Below are 23,789 nucleotides of genomic sequence, written 5' to 3'. Positions count from 1 at the left end.
AGCAGTGGCATAGCAGAGCACCAATGATGTCAGTAGATGCTCAGATACAAGGAATGCACAGAGGCACCCAAACTGTGGACGTACTCTTGACCACAAGAAACACCTAGAGACTAACAGAAACAATTGTGGGGGAAGGGTTGTTTTATAGGAGATGAAGGGGTGTTAACTGGGGAGATATGAGAATTAATGAAGTTGTTTTCTCTTTCATACCAATAGGCGGTGCCTACACTGTGTGCTTGGCACTATGCTAGGCACTAGATAAAGACACATGCTTTCAGTCATCAAAGAACTTAGTCTTCTTATCAGGGCAAATGTAGGAAAGCAGACAATGAATAGAACCTTCTGGAACATTTTAGTGTTTCAATTTTTAAAATAGAGATTTTTCATTAGAGTTTGAAATAGTTAATTAAATTTTCTTGGGCTGGTTTGATCCAATTCCCCCCTACTTCTCTATTTTAGATGGAAATTAAGGCCCACCCATAGAGGTTAAGTGATGTTTCCAAAATCAGTCACAAGGTGACTAGAAGCACGACAGGGAAAGGCCAAATCTAACACTCACAATCACTCTTTTCCATTACATCATAATACCTCCCCCACCCCCTTTTTTTTTCAGATGGAGTTTTGCTCTGTTGCCCAGGCTAGAATGCAATGGCATGATCTCGGCTCACTGCAACCTCCGCCTCCGGGGTTCAAGTTATTCTCCTGCCTCAGCCTCCTGAGTAGCTGGCGTGCCACCACGCCGGCTAATTTTGTATTTTTAGTAGAGATGGGGTTTCACCATGTTGGTCAGGCTGGTCTCGAACTCCTGACCTCAGATGATCCGACAGCCTTGGCCTCCCAAAGTTTGGGATTACAAACGTGAGCCATCACGCCCGACCCATACTACCTCATTTATAATCCATTAGATGGAAGCCTCTACTGTGGTTTTTCATTCATAGCTATATGGAAAAGAACAGTATAGTGAAAAAAGCACGGCTACACAATCAGAAAAACCTGGGATCTGAATTTTCTGACAAATTTACACTACTTTGTTTAGCATTAAGCCCGGTCATAATAAAACAGCCAAGTGTTCTGGAAGAAATTATGATAAATCAATACTACTAACAAAAGACTGGACATGTGAGTTTACACCTGCTTATTAGGCTTTATGTTCCTGTCCTAGGATTTATTTTTCTTTTCTTTTTTTGAGATGGAATTTCACTCTTGTTGCTCAGGTTGGAGTGCAATAGCGCCATCTCGGCTCACCGCAACCTCTGCTTCCCAGGTTCCAGCGATTCTCCTGCCTCAGCCTCCCGAGTAGCTGGGATTACAGGCATGCGCGACTGTGCCCAGCTAATTTTTGTATTTTTAGTAAAGACGGGGTTTCTCCATGTTGGTCAGGCTGGTCTCGAACTCCCGATCTCAGGTGATGCGCCCACCTTGGCCTCCCAGAGTGTTGGGATTACAGGCGTGAGCCACCGAGCCCAGCCTGTCCTAGGATTTCTTAACAGATTATATGAATACCTCTCAGCAAAGCTAACTGAAAAGTGAAGATGGAAGAATGACAGTTTTAATATTAATTGATGACTCGTTAGAAAACAGCCACACCAAACAATCTTTAGGGCTTGCTTTATCCTACAATGGTAACTAGCAAATTATGGAGGTAATACATAATCAAGGATCCAGTTTAAAAGTATAAATATTTGGTGGGTACAGTGGCTCACGCCTGTAATCTCAGCACTTTGGGAGGCCGAGGAGGGCGGATAATGAGGTCATGAGTTTGAGACCAGCCTGGCCAACATACTGAAACCCTGTCTCTACTAAAAATACAAAAAATTAGCCGGGTGTGGTAGCAGGTGCCTGTAATCCCAGCTACTTGGGAGGCTGAGGCAGCAGAATCGTTTGAACCCGGGAGGTGGAGGTTGCAGTGAGCCGAGATTGTGCCATTGCACTCCAACCTGCTGGGAGACAGTGTGAGACTCTGTTTCAAAAAAGTATAAATATTTTTCATATGCTCTAACAGAGCCCTCATATTTCATCTATTTACAGCATTTTCAACAGCTCTACTAAATAATTCTGATAAACTTGATTCTCAAAAATGCCTTAAAACCACTACCGTTGTCTAAACTGAAAGCATGTAGTTATTCCTACATGTAGTTTTTCCTAATACTGAAAACGTCACCTTATTACTGAAAGCATTAGTCTAAGCTGAAAACATAACTTCTCAATTACCATACTTTTGAAATTGTACACAAATATTCTTCTAGTTAGGCTAAAGGGAAAAAATATGCTAATCACACTTTTTTCCAGAAAATTATCTTTGCTTTTACGTTTTACAAATGTTGAATGAAATAAAGAAAACAGACAATGAAAAGAACCCAAAGAAGTAATTCATCTCATATTTCAGGCTTCCTAATTATGGTATCTTTGTCTTGCTAAGCATGTAACTAAAGAGCTCAGGTTCATTCTCAGAAACTGTGAACTCAAAGCTACAACTAAAACGTTTATTTCTAAAAGTTACTACACTTTCAACTTCCTGTTTTATTTAGATAGCTCTTCATGACCATTTCAGGTAACAAAACCCAACTTCCTTTTTACAAAGTGATTAAAAAAACTTCAGCAGTTATGAGAATAGATGATTTTACTAGCTTTTACATACATATTTATAAGGAAATTAGAGTCCATTCATTATCACCAAATTTTCTAAAGGTTTACTGCCTTTAGAAAATGTAACCAAGATAAAAAGCAATATTGAAATATATTTGGCAACAAAAAAACTATGCTAGAAGACGAAATTGGTCACAGATCTGCTATTAAAAAAACCAAGACTGGCCGGGCGCAGTGGCTCACGCCTGTTATCCCAGCACTTTGGGAAGCCAAGGCGGGCAGATCACGAGGTCAGGAGTTGGAGACCAGCCTGGCCAACATAGTGAAACCCTGTCTCTACTAACAATACAAAAAAATTAGCCAGGCGTGGTGGCAGGCGCCTGTAATCCTAGCTACTCGAGAAGCTGAGGCAGGAGAATCGCTGGAACCAGAGAGGCAGAGGTTGCAGCGAAGATCGCACCACTGCACATCACCCGGGGTGACAGAGCGAAACTCCAACTCAAAACAAAACAAAACAAAAAAAACCCAACACGTTAATGTTATTAAAACACTGCCAGTATTTAAAGACATCTTAATTGGCATTTTAAAAAATATACTTTCCCAAGTTTAATTAAAGGCATTCTAACCTGGTATCGAAGACAAAAATCCAACAACACCGGTCAATGTGTATCACGTAGGCACAATAAACTTAAAAGTTTATTATTTAAATTATTTGTGGAATTTTGACCGGGCGCGGTGGCTTACGCCTGTAAACCCAGTACTTAAGTGGCGGAGGCGGATGGACTTGAGCCCAAGAGTTTGAGACCTGCCTGGGCAACAAGACGAAATTCAGTCTCTACAAGAAATACAAAAATTAGCTTGACGTGTTGGCAGGTGCCTGTAATCCCAGCTACTTGGGAAGCTGAGGCAGGAGAATCATTTGAACTCGGGAGGCGGAAGTTGCAGTGAGCCCAGCGAGACTCCGTTTCAAAAAAAAAAAAAAAAATTATTTAGTTGTAACAGGATTTGTATTATAACAGGATTTTTGCTTAATTTTATTTGAATAGTAACTATTTGCCTTAGAACAATTTATTATAGATTGATTTCCAGCATAAGCTCATATACGTCTTTGTTTTTGTCCTAAATCTTATGTATGAAGATCAGTTTCCAAATAAGAGAAAATCTAATGCTGTTGTTTAATGGCTTGTTAAGCATTTCAAAATGGCATGCCATATGTAGGTATGATGTATCAAGTTACTCGGTGCAGAGGACTTATGGATCATAACAGTCCCCTCCCCATCCCAACTTCTTATTTAAAAAAACACCCTGGTAGATTTACAGAGCACTCAAGGGGACACATTTTCCAATAGCCACAGCAGGAGACAAATGTCATAATTCTTGTAAGTAAGTTGTCTCGTGAGGTCATTCTAAGTTCCACGTGCCCTAAAATCATGTACTTACTGAAAAGCCTGACAAAACTGTTATGAAACTGTGCAACTGTCAGAAGAAAAGTTATTCCACCTTAGAATGTGCTCTTGTATTTAAGACGCTTTTCAAGAAATAAGTATACAAACTGCACACTGACAAATTCAGCTAATCAAAGACTCCACAGTGGAGCACCAGACAAGGCAGGACGCTTTGTCAAGTCTTGAACGTGTTAACATGCAGTTTATTATCTGTTACAGAAAATCTTTCTTGAAGTTAAGAAAATCCATCAGCTATTCTACATTTGTTAACAAGAAACAAAATTTTCAAAAATTATCGTTAAAAGGGTGTGTCTACAGGGAAAGACTGGTGCTCAAATTGTGAAGCACATGCCCTGAGGCTCACAGATTTATTATAGCGAATCAGACAGGCGACAGTACTTGAGAAAAGTACTGCATGTGTAGTGAGGTGGACAACATTTGGGACCTCTCCTTGTCGAGGAGTCGTGACAGCAAAATCACTTCCTGAGGAAGGAGGAGCAAAAAGGAAGAGGCCATCCTGACCAGGAAGTGACTCGCCCTAAACTAACCCCAATTATATCTACAAATGGGGGATGGGGGTTAGCCCCAACTGCTAAAGGCGGTAAAATAACTGCTTTTTGATATGTAGCAACATAACCACCACCCACTCTCAAAATTACAGGAAAAAAGTCCACAGTCACGATCTAATAAAGGAAACGTCTGTTCCCTCGCAGGGAGGCCCCTGGGCTGTGCCTCAGGCCTGAGAGAAAAGGAGAGTCGAGGAACGAGGAACTGGGGCCACCGTGAGGCAGAGGAAAGCCCCGTAAGAGGGAAGCGTCCCGACTGCGGAGAGCGTATGTCAGCATTGACAAAGAAGCTTCTTTTTCCTGGGGACACTGCGAGGCTCCCAACGCAGCCGGGCCGAGCCCCAGTTCCCTGTCGGGGGAGGAGGTAAGAGAGAGAGGCGGACCCCTTACCTTCTCCTCATCCGACACACGATCATCGAAGTCGGCCATCTTGGGCTGTTCTGGCCCAGCCCGGCTGTGGGCGCTAGGCAGGCCGGGAAGAAAGCCGAGTGATGGAATCACCGCGGGGGCCGTCGGAAGGACCCGCCCGGAAACGCCGAGCGAGAGGGCGCCATGTCAGTTATGCGCGGGAGTGATGTCTCCTAGTGCCAGCGCCCGCGCCCCAGGAAGTAGGCTTTGCCTTCGGTGATTTAAAGTCTAATATCTTTCCCAATGAGTTACACTCATTTCCCATCCATCTAATGGGTGCTGGCAGCGTGTTTCGATTATTCTTGGCTCCTGGCCTCCATCCGACCAAGTAGCTGTTGCAGTTTTTCTGGTACCCGTTATCTCCACGACAGCCGAATCCAAAGCTCTAAGAGCTGCTCGGCCGCTGGAACGATCGGTGGCTTTTCCAACCCCGGGAGGCGGGGGTGTGAAAGGTGACCCTCATTTCGTTTGGAAGCGGTAACACTTTGGGGTCACATCTTAGTCCAGTTCCTCCAGAACAGGCGCTGCTGTCCGCCCCTTCCCTGCCCCACGAAGGAATAGGTATCCTCAATCTTGAGACACGCTCCTCCACCTTCGAAATCTTCTCGGTCCCGGTTCCCCAGGACTCAGCCTTCAGAGAGGCCAACTTCAGGTCCGCCACTATCCCAGGATTCCCGACTCCCGGTTTCCTGTCCTTCTCCCCTCCCAGCTCCTGGCTCCTGCGATAGCGGCAAGATGGCGGACGGTGGCGGCTCGGGTGAAGCCGCGGCTGCTAGAGCGTCTCCTGCACCTGTCCCCGGCCTAAACCCGATGCTGGGCTGGAGGGAGCGACTGCGAGCCGGGCTGGCGGGGACTGGGGCCCCGGTGTGGTTCGTGGCGGGGCTGGGGCTTCTTTACGCTCTGAGGATCCCTTTGAGGCTGTGTGAGAATTTGGCAGCGGGTGAGAGGACCAGACCTCCTGGGGCAGGGCGGGGGGCCAGGAGAGATGTCGGGGGCAAGAGCCAAAGGGCAAGAGATTCTCGGTAGTCCTAGAGGGCCTCTGAAGAGTCGATGATGAGCGATCAAGTGGGTTCTTTTTCTTTTGGACTGCAACCTTGCAGTTGATTGTCAAGCCTGCTGTCTCTACCGGCTCCTCCCTAGAACTCTTAAGGTCCGTCCTTTCTCTTATGTCCTCGTTTTTCCGTGGAAAAGCCACCTGACAAGCTATAAGCTTCAGGTATTAGGACAGAAGGGTGCATTCTCAGATTAGGATACGTAATTTATATTGGCTCCCCCACCTCTGGTAGGATCCCATAAAGTCACTGCTTTGAGTCTCTCGCCGCCCAGCTGAGAGAACTCATATCCAGGCAACAAAGATGAGCACATCTATAATTTAAAGATTTCAGAGAAAGAAAATGGCATGATTTGAATTGACGATTCTCTTGTTTTAAAATAGTTCTGTTAAGAAATAGTTGTCGTGATATTTTTGTCTGTTCTTTTAGGCTTATCTTGAGTAATGTAGTACAGGAAGTGAGAGAGCGCCACAAACAACTGTCCGTTTGCTAGTTCCTTCGACATCTGTAGAACACTTGCTATGTAGTCTGTGCTGAAAATACTAACACATGTAAGAAGTGATGATCCTGATGGATTCTCATATACTGTACTATTCTTTAGTTGTAGACGGGATAAAGTGTTTAGGGCCTAGATCCCCTTACCATGTGATTATATTTCAGTCAAGCTCTGAGCAGCAACCTCAGAACAAGATAGAAGTATTTCTGTTATATGATTCAGTATAGTGGTTGATTTTTCTGTAGCAGAAGGCAGCAAATGTCCCCTTTCCTGTTCAGAGATAACATGAAAGACTGTGAGGTAAAGTTCGGAAATATTTTGGCTTTTTTGGAGGATAAGGTATCAAGTTCAACTATAACTAGCACACTAAAATAAGCTAAACTGAAGAGCTAAGTTGGCATCTCTGTAACAGGTGAATGAAGTGCTTAACGGCGGTTTCTATGCACAGTGTTACTGATTGACTTGTCATTTATTTATTTATTTATTTTTTTGAGACGGAGTCTCGCTCTGTCGCCCAGACTGGAGTGCAGTGGTGCGATCTCGGCTCACTGCAAGGTCCGGTTCCCGGGTTCATGCCATTCTCGTGCCTCAGCCTCTCAAGTAGCTGGGACTACGGGCGGCCGCCACCTCGCCTGGCTGATTTGTGTGTGTGTGTGTTTTTAGTAGAGATGGGGTTTCACCGTGTTAGCCAGAATGGTCTCCATCTCCTGACCTCGTGATCCGCCTGCCTCGGCCTCCCAAAGTGGTGGGATTACAGGCGTGAGCCACCACGCCCGGCCGACTTGTCATTTATTTTTCTACATGTTAACCATATACATTTAGATGAGAATAGTTGATTACTATAGATTTTGCTTTTTTACTTTTTCTTTTTTATTTTTTGTGAGACAGAGTCTCCCTCTGTCACCCACGCTGGAGTGCAGTAGCAAGATCACTGCAGCCTTGAACTCTTTTGCTCAAGCGATCCTCTGGCCTCAGCCTTCCAAGTAGCTGGAACTACAGGCGTGCACCACCATGACCAGCTGAGTTTTAAATTTTGCATAGAGACTGGGTCTATTTTATTTGCCTAGGCTGATCTTGAACTCCTGGCTACCAGCGATCCTCCTGCCTTAGCTTCCCAAAACTCTAAGATTATGGGAGTGAGCCATCCTACCTGGCCAGATTTTTATTTCTTTCTAAAACCCACCGTACTTATGAGATAATTATTTGAAGTGAACAATCTGCTCCAGGATTTCAGTAAGTCAGGGAGATTTCTGTTTGTTGCTTTTCTCTTTGAGCCATTTTGCCTCTCTAGCTGATATACCAAATACATACACTGTTTCCTTCCCTCTAATTTGAGACAGTGGTTTTGTATCCTACCAAAATAATTATGGAGTCATTTTGAACCTCCTTTGTAAAAGCATGTTTGTTTATCTTCTTATTCTTACAGACTTGCAAAAGTTCTTGTCTAAATTATGACTTATAAGTGCTTTAGTTTTATTCTTTAAAGCAAGCTGAATTACCTCATTTTGATTTGTTGCAAATAGTTATAAGCCATTATGTATATTATGTATACAAATTAAAACTTTTTCAAGTGAATTTCACACTAGATATTAATACGACTTAAGTCCCATCACTCATAAAGATACTCGCATATTTGTAACCTAAGTACATTAAATTTGCATTTTTTAAAACTTTGATTCTTGTTCTTTTGACAGTGACTGTATTTTTAAATTCATTGACACCCAAATTCTATGTGGCACTTACAGGGACATCTTCATTGATATCAGGACTAATATTTGTAAGTAGTTTCCATTTCCTTCCTTCATGTTTTGGTATTTATCTAAAGATTTTTTTTTTTTTTTTCCTTTTTTGAGACGGAGTCTTGCTCCGTCGCCCAGGCTAGAGTACAGTGGCATGATCTCGGCTCATGCAACCTCCACCTCCCAGGTTCAACTAATTCTCCTGTCTCAGCCTCCCGAGTAGCTGGGATTACAGGTGCCAGCCACCATGCTCGGATAATTTTTGTATTTTTAGTAGAGACGGTGTTTCACCACATTGGTCAGGCTGGTCTCGAACTCCTGACCTCAGGTGATCTGCCTGACTTGGCCTCTGAAAGTGCTGGGATTACAGGCATCAGGCACCACCCTGGCCTAAAGATCCTTTATATGGTTATAATATTTATAAATTATTATTACCTATGGATCAGCATTTCTAAAATGTATTCAGCATTTGAAAAGATTACCTATTCAAACAAGTTTGGGGAACACTGCATCTCCCAATCTACTTTTAGAGATTGACAGTATTTATTTACATATTAAAGGCTTATTGTAAACTGTAGTCAGGGAGGGCTTGGGGTGTACTGGAAATTAAATGCCTGCAGAGCCCAAGTTGGTAACAAAAATGAGTGAAATGGATAGAGTTTAATAATTAAATTCTTATTTCTTTGAGGACTGGGTAGCCTGGACAGTGCATGCCCCTTCTAAAAGAGGCTAAGGCCGGGCACAGTGGCTCAAGCCCGTAATCCCAGCACTTCGGGAGGCCAAGGCGGGTGGATCACCTGAGGTCGGGAGTTCGAGACCAGCCCAACCAACATGGAGAAACCCCGTCTCTACTAAAAATGCAAAAAATTAGCCGGGGTGGTGGCGCATGCCTGTAATCCCAGCTACTCAGGAGGCTGAGGCAGGAGAATCGCTTGAACCCAGGAGACGGATGTTGCATTGAGCCCAGATTGCGCCATTGCACTCCAGCCTGGGCAACAAAAGTGAAACTCCGTCTCAAAAAAAATGAAAAATAAAAAAATTAAAGAGGCTAAAACTAATTGTTGCCATATAGACTTGCAACTAGTATTACCAGGTTTTTCAATTTTTCAAATGATTTAAAGAGAACCCAGATAGACCGGGCGTGGTGGCTCACGCCTATAATCCCAGCACTTTGGGAGCCTGAAGCAGGCAGATCACTTGAGGCCGGGAGTTCATGAACAGCCTGGCCAACATGGTGAAACTCCGTCTACTAAAATATAAAAAGTAACAGTATCGTGGTGCGTGCCTGTAGTCCCAGCTACTTGGGAGGCTAAGGCATAAGAATCTCTTGAACTCGGGAGGTGGAGGTTGCAGTGAACCAAGATCTTGCCACTGCACTCCAACCTGGATGACAGAGAGAAACCCTGTCTCAAAAATGAATGAATAAATAAATAAATAGAACCTGGATATACAGTTTTTATATAAAATTTGCCCATTAAAAAAAAATTGAGATGGAGTCTCACTACGTTGCCCAGGCCAGAGTGCAGTCACTACTCATAGGTACCATTATAACACACTGTGACCTTAACTCCTGGGCTCAAGCCGTCCTCCCATCTCAGCCTCCCTAATAGCTGGGATTACAGGCATGTGCCACCATGTCTGACTACAGTATTTTAATATTGGCAACACTGGGAAGACTAAAATTATGTGTCATAAATTCAACCTATAGGTTTTTCAAGCCCATTTCCTCATCTGTTAACTGAGGTTAATAACAGCATGAACTTTATAGGATTATGAAGACTAAATCAGATAATGTTGTAAGTTTATAACATGGTAGCTGGTTCAGAGTGTACACTTAATGAATTTTGGCTATTATTATTCTGAGAATTCTCACAGTTAAGAAACCTGTTTGACCTGACATAGGGGTTCATGCCTATAATTCTAGCACTTTGGGAGACCGAGGTGGGCTGATGGAGTTCAAGACCAGCCTGGGAAACATAGCAAAATCCTGTCTTTTCAAAAAAATACAAAAATTAGCCGTGTGTAGCATGCACCTATAGTCCCAGCTACTGGAGAGGCCAAGGTGGGAGGATTACTTGAACCCTGGAGGGAGAGGTTACAGTGAGCCAAGATGGTGCCACTGCACTTTAACCTGGGTGACAGAACAAGACTGTGTTTCAAAAAACAAAAGCAAAAACACCAAAACTGTTTAACTTTAATTCAACTTTTCCTTGAAGAAGATATTTTTAATTTAAGGAAATTAAAATATTTTTTATAATTCACATTAACATCCCTAGGATGTCATGTTTCCTAGTGTACACTTTGGAACAATACTGCTGCAGATAAAAATCTTAAGAAGTTTTATGCCATGCATAGCCAATAGATTTTTCTATTGTCTTTAAATTTTTATTTATTTTTTGTAGAGACAGAGTCTCACTGTGTTGTTCATGGTGGTCTCAGACCCCTGGGCACAAACGATCCACTCTCCTTGGCCTCCCAAAGTGCTAAGGTTCCAGGCATGAACCACCATGCCCAGCCTGTTCTTTTTTTTTTATCTCTAGGTGGTGCTCTCCAGCTGTAGTAGAAATAGCATTTGTATTGGATCTATTTTTTTAAATAGGGACTAATACAGACCATTTTGTTAAAGTGAAATGCCAAACAAGAACGAGATTTTTCTCTTGGCTTAAAAAATAGAAACTATTGAGGAATTCAGGATTAAAACTACATGTTAATATAAGCCTCATAATTTAACATAAATATATTTTAGCATATTTAGTCCATAGCATACAAAGGTCTAAGTAAAGATAATAAACTATCTTTAAGCCAGGCACAGTGGTTTACACCTGTAATCCCAACACTTTGGGCGGATGGAGTGGGAGAATCCCTTAATGCCAGAAGTTTGAGACCAGCCTGGGCAACAACAAGACTCTGTCTCTATTTAATATAGTTGTTTTGTTTGTCTGTTTGTTTTAAAGAAACTACCAATATTAAACAGCTGATGTAGTGGAAAAAGCACTGGTTTGGGAACAGAAGATAAAATTTTGAATCTTAACTCTGCCACTTACTAGCTGATAATTTTGGGCAAGCTACATAAACAGTCTAAGCTATAATTTCCTCATTTATAAGAGGGGGATAACTTACTTATATATATGATGTCTAAAACCTTGTAAAAAACTTTTTGTGGCCAGGTATGGTGTCTCGTGTCTGTACTACCAACACTTTGGGAGCCTGAGGCAGGAGGATTGCTTGTACCCAGGAGTTCAAGACCAGCCTGGACAAATGAACAAGATCTGGTCTCTGTACAAAATTTAAAAATTAGCACGTTGTGTTGGCGCATTCCTGTAGTCCCAGCTACTTCAGAGACTGAGGTGGTAGGATTGCTTGAGCCCAGGAAATCGAGGCTGCAGTGAGCTGTGATCATGCCACTGCACTCTAGTCCAGGCAACAGAGTGGACCTTGTCTCAATAACAACAACAAAAACTCAACAAAACCTTTTGTTATTCTTTATAAAGCAGTGTTTTAAATATATACAAATTAGGAAATTCAAGTAACATTTTAAAGATTAAACTGTATTATTACCCTTGCAATATTGATGGGTTTTTATTAGCAAAGGTTGTTGTGTTTATAATTTCTTTTACCACCTGGACTTAACACACTTGTATATACATATAATCACATATACATATATAAAGAGATATATTTATGAAACTGTCTAGTGTAATGGTTGGAAGCTCTGAAGTCAGGCAAACCTGAATAAGAATCCTAGCTCTGCCACTTACTGGTGGTGTGAACTGTTATTTAAGTTTGGAATGTGTCCTCATCTCTAAAATCAGTTGTTACAAAAATTAAATGACATAATGCATGTCAAGGACTTGGCATAATGCGAGGCTCATAGAAAGCTTTCAATAAGTATTTGCAGTTATTATCATTGTTCATGTGTGTTAAAAAGTTGACTTAAAAGTTGAAAAAGCCACTAACTTCATACTCATTTATTAGAAAACCCACCTGCACTTTGTATAGTGAAGGAAAGTGTGTTGTTGTTGCCCTTGATTATATTTATCTTTTCTTTTTTTTTGAACAGGGTTTTACTCTGTCACCCAGGCTGGAGTGCAGTGGTACAGTCACAGCTCACTGCAGCCTCGACCTGCTGAGCTCAAGCGATCCTCCCACTTTAGCCTCCCAAGTAGCTGGGACTGCAGGCACACACCCTCACACCTGGCTCATTTTTTTATGTTTTGTAGAGACGGGGTCTCACTATGTTGTCCAGGTTAGTCTTGAATTCCCAGCCTCAAGTGATCCTCCCACCTTGGCCTCCCAAAGTGTTGGGATTATAGGCGTGAACCACCATGCCTGGCCCTATCCAATTTTCCTAACCAAGATTTATTCAATATAAACCTTGTCTTTTCTGTCACATGAACAATTTCTGCTTGTGTAAAGAAGTTTTATCTCACTTCTTAGTAAAACATATAGTAGAAGTCAAACCATGGCCTCATTTGGTGGTAATTCTTGCTAACTTATTAAGAGTGAGCAGAAAGAGATGCCATTTTAGATTGAGCGTAAAACATTAGTGACATGATAGAAAAAAATGCTGCACGTTGATTTTCTCACACTTTCCTGTAAACGTTGTGGCATGTAGTCAGTGGGCCACAACATGGACTATACTTTTGACACCTATGTAGCATATTTGTTCTGTTATTTACTGAAGCAGAAAAATAGCATTCCTACAGAGTTGAAAAAGCTGATTTTTTTGTGATGTGTTCTGTTTGTGGTCGTCGTAAAATAGTTTTCAAAAATATTATAATCTGGCTGGTCATGGTAGCTCACACCTATAATCCTAACACTTTGTGAGACTGAGGAAGGCAGAGCACTTGAGCCCAGGAGTTTGAGACCAGCCTGGGCAACATGGTGACACCTTGTCTCTACAAAAAATATAAAAATTAGCTGGGCATGGTGGCACATGCTTGTAGTCCTAGCTGCTTGGGATGTTGAGGTGGGATGATCACCTGAGCCCAGGGAGGTCAAGGTTGCAGTTAGCTGTGATCATGCCACTACACTCCAGCCTGGTGACAGAGTGGGATCCTATCTCAAAAAATTTTTTAAAACAATAGGAAATAAAAAGATTAAAATCTCTTAGTTGTGGATATGTTTTGTTTATTCTTTAAAGTAATACGTGTATCCACTACATTTGGCAGAAGACTAGTCTGTCAGTTGACTTTTTTTTTTGTTTCTTTTGTTTCTTTTGAGATAGGGTCTCAGTCTATTGCCCAGACTGGAGTTCTGTAGTGCAGTCTCAGCTCACTGCAACCTCGACCTCCCCAGGCTCAAGAGATCCTCCCACTTCACCTTTCTGAGTAGCTAGAACTATAGGCATGCACTACCTCACCCAGCTAATATTTTATTTGTACATTTTTCTGTAGAGATGAGGTCTCACTATTTTGTCCAGGCTAGTCTAGAATTCTTGGGCTCAAGCGATCCTTCTTGAGGATCCCTCTTTTGGGACTTCTCGGCCTCCCAAAGTGCTGGAATTACAGAGGTGAGCCACCGTGTCTGGCCTGGTTTCTCTTTTTATAACAGTGATAAACCATGGAAACAGAAATAAATGAACATCCTGACTTTTAAATGGTTCAAAATGGGAATCAACCTGACTCTTAACCTTTATTAATAATTTTGCCAAATACCAGAGTAGTACTTTTTGCTTCAGAAAGCACTTATAATTCTTGTTAACCACATTTAGCTGAGGCTCTGAGATGTTAGAGATTAAGTGACTTGCCCACAGCACACAGCTAATAAATGACTGATTTGGGAGTCAAACATGGGCATGCTGATCCTAGTCTAGTCTGTTCATCCACTATGCTTATCATTTGAAAACTGTTTATGCTGCAGATAGAATAAAATGACAATGTAACTTAACATAGTTAAATTACTTATAGATTAAAATGCTTACTGTTTTTTAATGCTTTATTACATATGCCTAGTTTTGCTTAAGCTTGTCTAAATTTTATGACAAAACTATAAAAAAGGTATTTCACTTTTACGTGACGTGTTATTGTTGAATCTTGTGTTTGTATGTTTTTTTCTTTTTGAAAGGAGAGTGCATTTAAAATGCTGAATTGAACAGGACATCTTGAGTGAATGTTTTAATTTGAGCTCGTGTGTCTGCTGATCAATTCTAAGTGGAGGATATTTTCTGTTTGTCATAGGTATTTGAATGGTGGTACTTCCATAAGCATGGCACATCTTTTATTGAGCAAGTATCTGTAAGCCATTTGCAACCACTGATGGGAGGAACAGAGAGCAGCATTTCAGAACCAGGGTCTCCTTCAAGGAACAGAGAAAGTGAAACCAGCAGACAGAATTTGTCAGGTGACTGCTTCTCTGATGTGTTTTCAGAGCTGTGTATTTAAGATTGAGTTTGGCTCTGGGAGATAGAAAACTCAGAACAGCTGAGTGCTGTGGTATGCATGTTTGTGTTTCCCCCAAAATTCTAATCACCAATGTGATGTTACAAGGTAGGGTCTTTGGGACGTGATCAGGTCATGAGGGCAGTGTCCTCATGGATGTGATTAATGCCCTTATGAAGAGACCCCAGAGAGCTGCTTGCCGCTTCTACCATGTGAGGACACCATGAGAAGGCGCCATCTATAAACCAGAAAGCAGACCCTCACCAGATACCAAATCTGTTGGTACCTTGGTCATAGACTTCCCAGCCTCCAGAACTGTGAAAAATAAATTTATGCTCTTTATAATCTACCCAGTTTGTGATATTTTGTTGTAGCAGTCCAAATGGACCAAGACACAGAAATTTGTCTTTTATGTTAATATAGGCAGTCCATGGCTAGTATGGAAAACAATAAGCATCAGATATCCAGACCCCTTCTATTTTGTTAGCCTGCCATCTCCAAATGTAGTTTTTACTTTGTAGTGTAAGACTGTTGCTCTTGCTTCAGCCATCATATCCACATTCCAATCAACAGGAAGGAAAGAAATCCAGGGTAAGGTCACTTCTTCCCTCTACTCCACCCCACAAAAGCCAAGGACTGTTCTCAGAAATGTTACATACTATTTCCCCTTACTTCCTTCTGGTCAGATGTGTTTCATATGGCCATTACTAGCTATAAGGAAGGCTAGAAATTTTCAACATTTTCTCAGTGTATATATATATGTGCCCAGCAAATCAGGGAATCTTATGACTAATAAAGGAGAGAACAGAAACAGCCATCTCTGCCAAGAGAGAAAAGTAGGAAAAAAAATTTTTTTTCAATATACCTAAAAAGGCATCAAAGTCTCAGCTCTTCATGGATGGGTATTCCATTGTCATACTTTTACTGTAGACTGTTCCTCTATTTGTATCGAGTACTAGTGAATTAATTAATTAATTTATTTATTTAGAGACAGAATCTTGCTCTGTTGCCAGGCTGGAGTGCAGTGGCGCGATCTCAGCTCACTGCAACCTCTGCTTCCCAGGTTCAAGCAATTCTCCTGCCTCAGCCTCCCGAGTAGCTCGGACTACAGGCATGCACCACCATGCCTGGCTGATATTTTGTATTTTTAGTAGAGATGGGGTTTCACCATATTGGCCAGGATGGTCTCAATCTCTTGACCTCATGATCCACCCACTTTGGCCTCTTAAAGTGCTGGGATTACAGGCGGGAGCCACCATACCCGGCCTTTTTTTGGAGACAAAGCCTCTCTGTAGCCCAGGCTAGAGTGCAGTGGCGCAATCTCAGCTCACTGCAGCCTCTGCCTCCTGGGTTCAAGCGATTCTGCTTCCTCCGCCTCCCAAGTAGCTGAAATTACAGGCATGTGCCACTGCACCCAACTAATTTTTGTATTTTTAGTAGAGATGGGGTTTCACCATGTTGGCCAGGCTGGTCTTGAACTCCCGACCTCAGGTGATCTGCCTGCCTCGGCTTCCCAAAGTGCTAGGATTACAGGCGTGAGCCACCGAGACTGGCCAGCTAGAAAGCGAGTATTTTTAATGATATATAATTAGGAAAGGAAAATTTATAAAGCCAAATAAAATTATTATTATTATTATTTTAATACAGATGAGGTCTCACTATGTTGCCCAGGCTGGGCTCGAACTCCTGGACTCAAGTGATCCTCCCACCTCAGCCTCCCAAAGTGTTGGGATTACAGGTGTGAGCCACCGCGCCTGGCAAAAATGAATACTTTTGGATTATTGTTCCTTTCACTGGGATAGGTAATAACTATATAGTAATAATAGAGATGAGTTAATTCCATAATATTCCAAATATCTCATTTGTTCAATAGCTTAACCACTAGAGTTATGATAGTTTAGTAGAAAAATACTGCCTGAGTGCACTTGGTGGCACTTTTTAGATTTGGTCAAAGTCCCTGAGGAAGCACCATTTAAGTGGAGTCCTGAAGCCTGACAGGTATAGTGGGGTAGGGTTGGCAGCCATTCAGGAGTACAAGAAGGAACAGTCATTTCCTTTCCTCTTCTTTTTTTTTTTTGTAAAATAGTTACAGAACCCCTAAGAGTAAGACATATTAAGATGAATATGATACAGATACGTCCTCATGAAGCTGACTTCAATATATGAATAATTATAACAATAGCAAATGATGTGATTTTATTTTCCATTGTAAGACTGAGTATGCCATTAGTAATGAGAGTGAAGATAACCTTAAGAACATTTCATCTTGGTAGAAGATACAGACATAAATAAATTGACAGTAAAAGAATATGGTTAACTGCTTTTATAGAGTGTCTTATATATGATACTCTATAAAGATACATGGTATCTTATACAAGATACTATGGTGACAGAAAAGAAAGAGTGGTCAGTTATTCTTGGAGGGAGGGCCGCAAAATATTTTGCAGAGGAAATACTTGAGTTGGATCTCAAAGTGAGTTAAAAGCTGGGCATAGTGGCCCAAACCTATAATTCCAGTGCTTTAGGAGGCTGAGGTAAGGAAATCACTTGAGACAAGGAGTTTGAGACCAGCCTGGGCAGCATAGCAAGACCCCCATCTCTACAAAAAATTAAAAAAATCAATTGGGCACAGTAATATGCACATGTAGTTCCAGCTACTTGGGAGGCTGAGGCAGGAGGATCACTTGAGCCCAGGAGTTTGAGACTGCAGTGAGCTATGACTGTGCCACTGCACTCCAGCCTGGGTGACAGAGCAAGACCCTGTCTCTAAGGGGGAAAAAAATTTTTTAAGTGAATTAATGCATCCTTTTGTTCAATATTTTTCTCCCTGGATAACTTCATCTTATTCAATAATATTAGCTACCACAGACATATATGCTGGGGGGAACCAATTTTAAATTTTTACCCCCAAGCTCTCTTTTAAACTCTAGAACTACATTTCTAACTCTGTGCTAGAATTTTCCAACTTTAATGGCCCTAACCACCCTGAACTCACTCTGTCCAAAATGAAACTAATTGTCTTCTTCCATAGTTCTTCCTCTATAATTCTAAAATCTTTTAATGGCGTCCAATTCCCGTTTTAGAAATCTTTGGGTTTCTTTTTAGTTTATATCATTTATGTTTCCCGTTTTCTCCAATCAACCCCAAATTGTATTAATTCCCCCTTAAAAATTATCTTGACTCCATTCTGCCTTCTTTTTTTTTTTTAGATGAAGTTTTACTCTTCTTGCCCAGGCTGGCGTGCAATGGCGTCATCTTGGCTCACTGCAACCTCCACCTCCGGGGTTCAAGCAATTCTTCTGCCCCAGCCTCCCGAGTAGCTGGGATTACAGGTGCCTGCCACCATGCCAGAGTAATTTTTGTATTTTTAATAGAAACGGGTTTTCGCTACTGTCGGCCAGACTGGTCTCAAACCCCTGACCTCAGATGATTCATCCACCTCGGCCTCCCAAAGTGCTAGAATTACAGGCATGAGCCACCAGGCCCGGCCCATTCTATCTTTTCTTTCAACATTCATAGCCCCATATCTAGGCCCTTAAACATCTCTTCCCTGGGCTATTGCTGTAGTATCCTAAGTGGTTTCCCTTCCTCTTATACTTCCCCTTCTAGTACATCCTCTCTCCTTAACTATGTAAAAAGAAAAAGTGGTTCTCAAACTTTTTAGACTAAGGAATTCTTTACATTCTTAAAAAATTATCCAGGCCTGGCGCGGTGGCTCATGCCTGTAATCCCAACACTTTGGGAGGCCAAGGTAGGCAGATCATGAGGTCAGGAGATCGAGACCATGGTGAAACCCCATCTCTACTAAAAATACAAAAAGTTAGCTGGGCGTGGTGGCAGGTACCTGTAGTCCCAGCTACTCAGGAGGCTGAGGCAAGAGAATGGCATGAACCCGGGAGGCAGAGCTTGCAGTGAGCTGAGATTGCGCCACTGCACTCAGCCTGGGCGACAGAGCGAGACTCTGTCTCAAAAAAAAAAAAAAAATTATCCAGGACCTCAAAGAGCCTGTGTTTAAATGTGGATTATATCCATCAATATTTATCATATTAGAAATTAAAGCAGGAAATTTAAAAATACTTTTTAATAGCAGTAAATCCATTACATGTTAACATGTTGTAGACTGAAATTGTCCCCCGGAATTCATATGTTGAAACTAACCTCTAATGTAACTGTATTAGGAGCTAGGATTTTTAGGAGATGATCAAGGTTAAATGAGGGAATCCTCATCTGATAGTATTGGTGGGCTTTGTACGAAGAGGAAGAGAGGGATTGCTGTCTCTCTGCCATGCGAAGACACAGTGAGAAGACTGCTCTCTGAAGGTCAAGAGGAGAGCCCTCACCAGAGCCCAACCATTCTGGTACCTTGATCTTGGACTTCCAACCTTCACATTGTGAGAAAATAAATTTCTGTTGTTAAGCCACTCAGCATATGATATTTTGTTATGGCAACCTGAGCTGACTAACTCAGATTTTGGTATGAAGAAGTGGGGTGCCACTATAACAAACACCTAAATATGTGGAAGCAGCTTTGGAGCTGGGTAATGAGGCTGAAAGAGTTTTGAGGTGCAAGCTTGAAATATGGATAAGGACAGTTTGGTGAGGTCTCAAATGGAAATGAGGAATATGTGGTTGGGAACTGGAGGAAAGGTGGTCCTTGTATGAAGTGGAAAAGAACTGGCTGAACTATATTCTAGCATTTTGCGGAGAGTAGAACTTCAGAGCAATGACATTGGATATTTAGCTGAGGAGACGTCTAAGCAAAGTGGCACAACTTGGTTTCTTCTGACCGCTTATAGTGAAATGTGAAAGGAAAGAGATGAACAGAAGAAGCACTTGTTAAGCAAAAAGGAAGCACAACTTGAAGATTTGGAAATTCTCAGCCTATCCATTTTATAAATACCTGAGAAAACTTGTTCTGAAGACAACAGTAGGGGTGTGGTTGAACAACTATTTGATATCATGTGTGCACTTCATGGACTTAGTCATTTTAGTAGAAACCAGAAACAGAGTTGAGTTTATACGAGCAAACACACTACCAGTTTGAACTAAAAGGGACAGGGAAGGTGGGACAGAATGAAGGAAGGCCGTTAGACTTTTTGGATTCTATAGGACCAAACCATAGAGCTATTCAATTGTGAACATGTACTGACTTCAAATAAAAGGAAGAATGACCAAACCCAGGACTGCCACTCCTAATACAGGCCCAGAGAGGAAGGCTATTTCCTCCTTGATTTCAAAGGGTGAGGCTGCCTTTCCAGTTTCTGGGGCCAGGCCACCCTCACAGAGAGCTGCATGGGTGGGGCTGTACCACAGAGCTATGGGGGTGACACTGCCATCCCAGTGGGCCTGGAGGGCAGAGTATCAAAAATAATTCTCACGCTTTTTCTCTCTTTTTTTGTTTTTGTTTTTGTTTTTGTTTTGAGATGGAGTCTTGCTCTGTTTCCCAGGCTGGAGTGCAATGGCGCGATCTCGACTCACTGAAACCTCTGCCTCCCAGGTTCAAGTGATTCTCCTACCTCAGCCTCCCGAGTAGCTGGGATTACAGGCGTGTGCCACCACACCCGGCTAATTTTGTATTTTTAGTAGAGATGGGTTTTCTCCATGTTGGTCAGGCTGGTCTGGAACTCCCAACCTCAGGTGATCTACCTGTCTCAGCCTCCAAAAGTGCTGGGATTACAGGCATGAGCCACTGCACCTGGCCTTTTTTTTTTTTTTTCCTGAGACGGAGTCTCATTCTGTCGCCCAGGCTGGAGTGCGGGAGCACAATCTCAGCTCACTGCAACCTCTGCTGCCTGGGTTCAGGTGATTCTCCTGCCTCAGCCTCCCAAGTAGCTGGGATTACAGGCACCTGCCACTACACCCAGCTAATCTTTTTGGAGTTTTTAATAGAGATGAGGTTTCACTATCTTGGCCAGGCTAGTCTTGAACTCCTCATCTCTTGATCCACCCACCTTGGTCTCCCAAAGTGCTGGAATTATAGGTGTGAGCTACCGCGCCTGGCCTTTTTTTGTTGTTTGTTTGTTTTTTGGAGCTGGAGTTTTACTCTTGCTGCCCAGGCTGGAATGCAATGGCGTGATCTTGACTCACTGCAACCTCTGCCTCCTAGGTTCAAGTGATTCTCCTGCTTCAGCCTCCGAATAGTGGGGATTACAGGCATGCACCACCACGCCCAGCTAATTTTTTTCTATTATTAGTAGAGATGGAGTTTCACCATGTTGGCCAGGCTGGTCTTGAATACCTGACCTTAGGTGATCCACCTGCCTCAGCCTCCCACAGTGCTGGGATTACAGGTGTGAGCCACCTTGCCTGGGCTTTTTTTTTTTTTTTTTTTTTTTAAGAGAGACAAGGCCTCACTATATTCCCCAGGCTGGGGTCTTGAACTCCTGGGCTCAAGTGATCCTCCTGCCACAGCCTCCTGAGTAGCTGGGATTACAGGCATGTGCCACTGTGCCTGGCATTTAAACTTTAAGATGTAATAGAATTTGCGTTGCTAGGTTTTGGACTTGGTAACTATTACCCCTTCCTTCCTTTTGATTTTTTTCATTTGAGAATGGGAACGTCTATCCTATGTCTGCCCACCATCATACAATATATTGGGAACGTATAACTTGTCTGGTTCCATAGGTTCACTTTTGGAGAGGAACTGAGTCTAAGAATGAATTGTACCTTGAGCCTCCCCTCCCCTATGTCTGATTCAGATAATATTCAGAAGAAACTTTGGCCTTTAGATTTTAGAATTGATGCTGGAATGAGTTAAGACTTTTGGGGGAGAATTAATGTATTTCTACTTACTTATTTTGAGATGAAGTCTCGCTCTGTTGCCCAGGCTGAAGTGCAGTGGCACCATGTTGGCTCACTGTAACCTCCGCCTTCTAAGTTTGAACCCCTAATTCCCCATATGACTATTGAAAATAGGGCTTCAGGTAGTAATTAAGATAAACTATGAGTAGAAACCTGATCTGATAAGACAGGAAGGCCTTATAATAATAAGAGATACCAGAGCTCTCTCTCTCTTGTGAGAACACAGCAAGAATTCAGCCTCACCAGTACTCAGCCGTGCTGGCACCCTGCAGGTACCCTGATCTCAAACTTCTAGCCTCCAGAATTGTGAGAAAATAAATTTATGTTAAGCCACACAGTCAATGGTATTTTGTTATGGCAGCCTGAGCTAATACACACTTTGTGAAAAATAATTATGTTTCCCACAACAAGAAAAAGTTCAGTTAATAGAAGACAACTTATTCTCCGTTGTCTATTGTGAAATGCTGTTCGATTGAAGTGTGTGAAGAAAACCTGGCTTCACCCAGATGTGTAATTGAAAAGGGGAGGAGTATTTTAATAGTCTTCTCAGAAAATTGTGGATACCTTTTTTTGATACTACACTAAAACTTTCTATGAGTACTTTTCTGAAAGTTTAGTTGTGGTGTAAAATCTGAACTTTGCATGCTCTGTTATGTGAAAATCTATTGGTATATCTTAACATTTTGAATGGATCTTTTATGCATAATTTTATATCGTACATTGGTTGTTTGGAAAATACTTGTTCACTGAGCTATGTGTATCATATCCATATCATGATCCATTTTATTGCATAATACAAAAAAACTCATTTGTTAATATCACCACCATTCTCATAGAAAAGTCTTTATTGTGAAATTTGCCAGGCTCACAGTAGCAGACACACATTTAAAAAAATTTCAATATGTACTTGAAAGCTCAAATTTTATCACTGGCAGCAAATACTTTCATTTTCTTCCTTGATCTTGACAGACTCAGTTCATTTTAAAGAAAATATCTGCCAGGTACCCATCTAAATAACTAAGTTTGTGTGTGGCTCTTTCAAGTAAAAGTGGTGTTTCATTACAAAAGGGGCCAGTTCTCACAAATTGCTTTACTAGAGACAACCATCATACCTGCTATAATGTTTAAAAGAAATTTGCCTTATTTTTACTGTAAGGATGTGGAAGTGAAGAATCCAATGACTGCTAGTACAGTTTGGTGTCATTGTCTTGACTCATGCTAATGTACTAGCAGTTTTACCCATCGTTGACTTTTCATCACCAGTTCAATTTTGCAGGACAAGTAAGACAAGTGAGGCAGGTGCCTGGGGTACAAAATTTAAGGACACCCTTACTCTCAGGGTCATGCATCCGAGTTCAAGTAAACACATTTAAAAAGGCAAATTATGTCTTAGAATTTATTTGAAGAATTGTTACTTTACAGTTCCATGAATTATACTTTGAGAACTGCTGATCTAAACAAAGATCTGGTATTTGTTATTTTTCTGCTCATAAACCTTTGATGACCAAGAATAATATCTAAACTCTTTTCTATAGTACATACGGTCCTTCATCAATTTCTTCCAGTCTATTTTCTTTTATTTTTTTTTTTGAGATGGAGTTTCGCTCTCGTCACCCAGGCTGGAGTGCAATGGTGCGATCTCCATCCACTGCAACCTCTGCCTCCCAGGTTTAAGAAATTCTTCTGTCTCAGTCTCAGCCTCAGCCTCCTGAGTACCTGGGATTAGAGGCAGGCACTACCATGCCCAGCTAATTTTGTATTTTTAGTAGAACTGGGGTTTCATTATGTTGGCTAGGCTGGTCTTGAACTACTGACCTCAGGTCATCTGCCCACCTCACTCTCCCAAAGTGCTGGGATTACAGACGTGAGCCACTGTGCCTGGCCTTTTCCAATCTGTTTTCTAACCCCATTTACGGTTCTCCCTCCCACTCCTTACCCTGTACTCTAGCCTAACCATGCTGTATGGTTTTATGACACTTCCTCTGCTTCAGATGTTCTTCATTTTGCAACCTTATTCTCATTTTTTACAGTGATTCAACGTCAGTTCAAATGTCACCCCCTTTCTAAAGCCTTCCCTGATTTCCCCAAAACAAATTTAATGCTTTTTTTTTTTTTTCTTAGAACAAAATGTGTCTGGCCGGGCACGGTGGCTCACACCTGTAATCCCAGTACTTTGGGAGGCTGAGGCAGGTGGATCACGAGATCAGGAGATTTAGACCATCCTGGCTAACATGGTGAAACCCTGTCTCTACTAAAAATACAAAAAATTAGCCAGGCGAGCGCCTGTAGTCCCAGCTAGCTACTCGGGAGGCTGAG

The 23,789-nt window shown here is 41.9% G+C and overlaps 2 protein-coding genes across 8 annotated transcripts in view; one reads left to right on the top strand and one right to left on the bottom strand.

Annotated features, from left to right (window-relative positions):
* Positions 1-5,735, bottom strand: part of CAPZA1 (capping actin protein of muscle Z-line subunit alpha 1) — a 49,398-nt gene extending 43,663 nt beyond the window's left edge. The window contains exon 1 of the mRNA XM_025374931.1: positions 4,988-5,735. Coding sequence (XP_025230716.1) covers positions 4,988-5,026 — 39 coding nt within the window. The 5' untranslated portion in view covers positions 5,027-5,735. The remainder of the gene's footprint in view (positions 1-4,987) is intronic.
* Positions 5,155-23,789, top strand: part of ST7L (suppression of tumorigenicity 7 like) — a 97,932-nt gene continuing 79,297 nt past the window's right edge. For 2 of the 7 annotated variants that reach the window (XM_025372169.1, XM_025370910.1), the window contains exons 1-3: positions 5,681-5,945; positions 8,248-8,330; positions 14,472-14,634. In XM_025372169.1, coding sequence (XP_025227954.1) covers positions 5,741-5,945; positions 8,248-8,330; positions 14,472-14,634 — 451 coding nt within the window. In that variant the 5' untranslated portion in view covers positions 5,681-5,740. Of the gene's footprint in view, positions 5,222-5,437; positions 6,071-8,247; positions 8,331-14,471; positions 14,635-23,789 lie in introns of those variants that run through there. The other 5 variants (XM_025369241.1, XM_025370050.1, XM_025371595.1 and 2 more) reach the window with 5 other exon arrangements.

This window comes from Theropithecus gelada, chromosome 1 (assembly GCF_003255815.1).
Source record: "Theropithecus gelada isolate Dixy chromosome 1, Tgel_1.0, whole genome shotgun sequence".
Taxonomy (NCBI): Eukaryota; Metazoa; Chordata; class Mammalia; order Primates; family Cercopithecidae; genus Theropithecus; species Theropithecus gelada.
The sequence above is the reverse complement of the archived record's forward strand: the minus strand, read 5'-3'. Positions and strand labels throughout refer to the sequence as shown.